At 40.5% G+C, this 6,000-nt stretch overlaps 1 protein-coding gene across 1 annotated transcript in view; it reads right to left on the reverse strand.

The window, feature by feature from the left end:
* RRP8 (ribosomal RNA processing 8) overlaps positions 1-2,971 on the reverse strand; it is a 112,232-nt gene extending 109,261 nt beyond the window's left edge. The window contains exon 1 of the mRNA XM_053705694.1: positions 2,257-2,971. Within this exon, the coding sequence (XP_053561669.1) occupies positions 2,257-2,971 (715 nt within the window). The remainder of the gene's footprint in view (positions 1-2,256) is intronic.
* Positions 2,972-6,000: the final 3,029 nt, after the last annotated feature.

The following is a 6,000-nucleotide window of genomic DNA, read 5'->3' on the forward strand; positions in this document are numbered from 1 at the left end:
TTATAAGTGTAGAAATGGAGTAACTATAGAATGAGCTACTCATGAGCTCAGTAGAATATAGACTAAATGGCGAATGATAGTTACTTGTCGGTCACTCATGGACCATATGAAAACGAGTAAGGGGGAAATCAGCAGACAAGAGCTGTTCGAAAATTGGAAGGGGAGAGGGGAACGTGTCCAGGGAATTTAATGGCCGAAACAGGTATAGTCAGAGGGGTTGCCATCCTATAAAAGCATAGATATCTGGTACGTTGAGGGAATATATATAGTTCTTTGTGACCTAATAGGTAGAGGGAAATACATGTGGGATATGAAACCTGGGGACGTGTGTCTGTGTATATGAATCTGCAATAAAGACATTACAAAGATAACATCTAAGAAAAACATAGGCATATCTTTAGCGTACATTCTAGGTTTCCATACGCATTAGATAAAATATATTGAGACTTATCGAGGAAAAATAAGAGTGCAACAAATTTAAAACAATAGAAATTACAACAAGTAACTAATAGGATCTCTGGTATGTTGTTGTAAGAGAGCAACAGATATGGATATTCAGCAGGTTACTAGGTATTCCACAACATGTACACATAAGGATTTTTAAATTTAACCTTCTCCTTTCCCTCGTAGTCTAAATGTAGGGAGAAATCAGGTCAGCAACCGTGACTATGTGTCAAATGGGGCTATCATATTTGACAGCAATTATAACCTGATTGTCATGAGTATTGGTTGGAAATAAAGGCATAGTAACAAATATCCGTATGGAGTATACTCTGACTGGGAGGGAGTATAGAGGATAGAGATAAGGGGGAGAATAATGGACTGTAATTGTGAGGGGGGTAAACCATAGGTATATCTGGTTCTATGTATAGAGGCTAGGATGTAAGTGGAGACAAGAGAGTAAAGTATTTAAGGTTGAGTCCAATGGGCTAAGAAGATGAGGCGAAATTCTGTTGGGATGGACTATATAAAAGACAGGATGGGGGAGGGATTATGATAACTTGATGTTGAGACTTCTAAGATGGGGTCAGAATGAATAAATATGTATCCCAAACCTCCAGAGGTGATACAATATGAATGACGTAACTGTTAGTATAAGTGATTAGGGGTAAAGAGCAAGTGGATGTTTTGCATGATGCACCTGGTAGATATGTAAAAAAGCAAAACAATAATAATAGTTTGCAAACTAGCACTCAAACAGGGGGTGATTCTGTACCTGAGGGTACTCTATATAAAAGTAAATGAACCACGTGTCCACATAAGCTAAAGTGAATTAAGAGACTTATCTAGTAGTGCAATGACCTACAATAAAACTTTCCTAAATCATTTCTATGTTAGTGTCTGTCAGCAGGCTGTGGTAGGATTCTGAAAGATTCTTTAAGGTGTTCATACATTACTTTACTCTCCTTATAACCCAAAGTTAGGAAATGACATTAAGCTGAACTTAATTTTCTGATACTTCTTAATGTATAAGAGAACTGTATTACCCTGTCTCGGCCGCTGACAGGGGACTTATATGTTAGGTATCAGAGAAGAAAAAAAATGAAAAAATAAATAAATAAATATCTGAGAGTAGTTAGATATACAAACTATTAAGGCAGGCAAATAGAAAACATTCAGATTTATCCTTCCCACCACATGTCTCAACTAGGTAGGCAGAACGAGGAACAGCCATACATATGTAACTGTGGTGCAATGCATAATATAAAGTAAGCTATATGACCATTCTAAAATAATGTTAAGATGTTTGTCACAGAATAAAAAGCATGTCAGTAATAAAAAACAAACAAAACAAAGTATGAGCAATGCAAACCATACATTCTGTGAACTGGGATCAACATAGTGAGCTCATATTGGCAAAGACTACCACTTTAACTGGTATTGAACTGATAAAAAACAAAAGTAGTCAAATAATGTCCAGATTGAAGAAATGGAAGGAATTGCGGTACATTGTTTACCCTACTCCCGCATTAACTAATAATAGGAATATGAATACTCAAGAAAAGGCATACAACACAGTTAGAAACGGTCAGGAGGGTTTTCAATATAAAGGACAAGCCGGGTGATCATCTAGTTACAGTCCTTGTTCAATATTTATCATGCACCCGGGATGTTCCTCTGACGCTAATGTCTCTAAATACAAAAGTGGAGAGCGAGGTTCATAAATGCTAAACATAGGGGATGCGCTTAAGAAGCGTGTCTAAACTAATTATTAATAAACATTCCAGGCTGCAGCGTTTCTCTAAAGTTTCTAACCGATTCCTCTCCTGCTGCAAACAACAATAGTCTCATACCCAACGTGTCCAATGAGCGGGTTCACTGTAGAAGTGGAGGCTGACCTGGTAGGGCTAGAGTCCATCGTGGAGAAACAGGAGCGAGAGGGATCTGAGGTGATCGGTGGAGAAATAGCAGGCCTTGTCGGATCGCCTACTGTATCGGGCCTCTTCTCAATCAGCTGCAACACAAGGGAGCTCTTTTCCGACCTCCAACCCCACTGCGAATTCACGTGTGTCTCCGAGCAACAATCAGTACCCTCTCCCAGCTCCTGAGCTAGACATATGAGATGCGCCTCAGATGCCGGTAAGTGAATGTTGGTGCCGAGCAGCTGTAGTGTGTTCATATTCAGAGGAGTCTTGCCCGGCACTGCTATCCCGCTCTCTGCTGGTTCTGTGTCTGGGCCTCCTCTTGTCATGCGAGCGGTAATAGGCGGCTTAAGCAGGGTATGATATGCGACCTCAGCATCTATGCCACAACTGTTAAGTGGAAGCTGGTGTGACAACACACGTAAGGATTCCGTAGCTTGATCCTCTGGATTGACCCTTAAGACTGTGTTATCGTTTGTATCGCTAACTGTTCCCCGCATCGCTGCTTGCATCGTAGCTGCTAGGTCAGAGAAACATTTATCCATATGTCGACCTAGGTCTTGTAGCAATAGATATAAAAGCTCGTGAGTCTCCTCCATAAAAGACATCGCTACAGACTGGTTCTAAGATCTCCCAGAATTAATTGTTGTATACAACGTAACAGAGATGGCGGTAAGGAATCTGCGCCACAAGGCCACTATAGTCTGGATCCTGGTATAGATGGGATTAATATCCCTGAATTTGGTCTTTTTGTAGTCCGCAAGTATTCATGCAGGTGGATGAATAATATTTTATATCAAGTGCCGACCAATATTCATGGGATGTAAGAAAGTTAGAGTCTCAGGCTAGAGATCCCACATTTTGCGTCCTCTCCCGTTGCTGGCTGGACACGCCCCCCAGTATTTACATCTTTATTTGGATATATGCTAATATATACATTTCTTTATTTTTGAAATATACAGAGTCTGGGGAGGAGCCAGCACAGCAACCACAGGCTCCTCCTTTTCCCAGGTATGAGAGTGGTGGAGATGACTCGCCACCTCGGAGAGAAGAAGAGGCCCCCCCTGAAGCAGAGGAAGAGGCCCCCCCTGAAGCAGTGGAAGAGGCCCCCCCTGAAGCAGTGGAAGAGGCCCCCCCTGAAGCAGAGGAAGAGGCCCCCCTGAAGCAGAAGAAGAGGCCCCTCAAGCACCAGCAGGCCGCCATGCACAAGTAGGCCGCCGTGCACAACAGGAGGAGATAGCCGAGGTGCAGGTGTTACTCGATTTCATCGAACAGATGCGTACCTCCCGGATGGAAAATATCCAAACTAGAACTCAGATGACCGAAGATCTTCATGGCATTCGAGAAGGACAAAGAGAAATTATAGAGATCCTTACAAGAATTGAACAAGGACAAATCTGGAGTTTACAGATTCAAGAAAATATGTTTAATTTCTTCCGGGAGGCGCATGCTGGGCCATCTGCTGCTGGGCCATCTGCTTCTGGTCCATCTCCTGCTGGGCCATCTCATCTTGGTACTCCTCCATCTCCTCTTCACCTTGGTCATCCCAGTACTACTCCTTCCCCTCTTCCGACAACATCTCCGATGAGAACTCGTCGGAGGGGGCAGTTGCCCCCCCGAGAGCCTCAGTCTTGTGGGAAGAGGGGAAGGAAGAGGAAGGAAGTATTTTTTGAGATGTTTATTTTGTATTTATTTAATGTGTAATGGATAGGTATGTGATGATGTGGTTTTCATACACTTGTGGACCACACTCTGTATATAATCTGCTTCTATAAGACCAGGTCCATGGAGGCAGATTGTTTGCAGAGTGTGGGTTACAAGAGTGTGGACACCACATCATCACATACCTATCCTTGTTCATGATATTGATTGGTTTCTGTAATGTGATGTCCAAACTGTTTCCCTAATCTCAAACAAAATGACCATTACAATTATACATGATGGCATATTACTGTTTGAATGCCAATAACACAGCTTAAAGGGACAGTCAGAACATTATTGTTTACAAAGAAAACACTGTATTACGCATTATCAAGTTTGAAACAAAAACATGGAGAATACACGTGTGACTTATGTGATTACCCTTGTATCTATGCCTATGAAAAATGACCACTTATTTATGTTATTCGGACATAACAACATTTCATACAATCAATGATCAATCCAGGGTAAATATGCTGTATGAGCTCAAGTTTTTCTATATCAAAATGCTATCAAAATGCCCTCTAGTGGTCAAAATGCATTCTGATTACATGCTCTCTTCAAGCTCTAAGAAATGAGCACACAAACCTCCTAGGTTTAGCTAGCAAATAAGAATAACCAGAGAACTATGATAAATTGGTGAGAAACGTTTGACATAATTTGTATTTTAAAAATTTCATTTTTCATAATGCAAATCATTATTGATTTTCTAGACTGTCCCTTTAAAAAATGACATATGCTAACATATACTAATTTCTTTCATGTAATTGGCAAGAATCCATGAGCTAGTGACGTATGGGATATACATTCCTACCAGGGGGGGCAAAGTTTCCCAAACCTCAAAATGCCTATAAATACACCCCTCACCACACCCACAATTCAGTTTTACAAACTTTGCCTCCCATGGAGGTGGTGAAGTAAGTTTGTGCTAGATTTCTACGTTGATATGCGCTTCGCAGCAGGCTGAAGCCCGGTTATCCTCTCAGAGTGCAGTGAATGTCAGAGGGATGTGAAGGGAGTATTGCCTATTGAATACCATGGTCTTCCTCTAGGGGATCTATTTCATAGGTTCTCTGTTATCGGTCGTAGAGATTTCTTCTCCTACCTCCCTTTTCAGATTGACGATATGCTCTTATATACCATTACCTCTAATGATTCTCGTTTCAGTACTGGTTTGGCTATCTACTTTATGTAGATGAGTGTCTTTGGGTAAGTAAGTCTTATTTTTATTTATGACACTCTCAGCTATGGTTTGGCACTTTATATGTAAAGTTCTAAATATGTTTTATACTATATTTGCCATGATTCAGGTCAATCAGTTTATTTTCCTTCTTTCAGACTGTCAGTTTAATTTTTTGGGAAAATGCATATGAATTAATATTTTTCTTACCTAAAATTTTCATTTAATTTTTTCCTCTAAATTGCGGGCTGTTAGGCTCGCTCGCGGGTGCAAAAAATGCTAGAATTTATTGCGTCATTTTTGGCGCAAGAGTTTTTTGGCGCGAGATTGACGTTTGTCTGACGTCAATAACGTCATTTCCGGCGTCGTAGTTGACGCCGGAAGTTTTCACGTAGTTGCGTCATTTTTGACTCTCGTGTTTGTTACAGACGGTTTTTTTTACATTATTTAAGTCTCACTTTTTAGTTGCTTCTGGTTTCTAGAGGCTTGTACTGTTTGCATTTTTTCCCATTCCTGAAACTGTCATTTAAGGAATTTGATAATTTTGCTTTATATGTTGTTTATTCTATTACATATTGCAAGATGTCACAACCTGACCCTGCATCAGAATCTACTTCTGGAAAGACGTTGCCTGATGTCGGTTCTACCAAAGCTAAGTGCATTTGTTGTAAACTTATGCTAACGGTTCCTCCGGCTGTAGTTTGTGTTAGTTGTCATGATAAACTTTCAAACGCAGATAATATTTCCATTAGTAAT

This window comes from Bombina bombina, chromosome 3 (assembly GCF_027579735.1).
Source record: "Bombina bombina isolate aBomBom1 chromosome 3, aBomBom1.pri, whole genome shotgun sequence".
NCBI classification, from domain to species: Eukaryota; Metazoa; Chordata; class Amphibia; order Anura; family Bombinatoridae; genus Bombina; species Bombina bombina.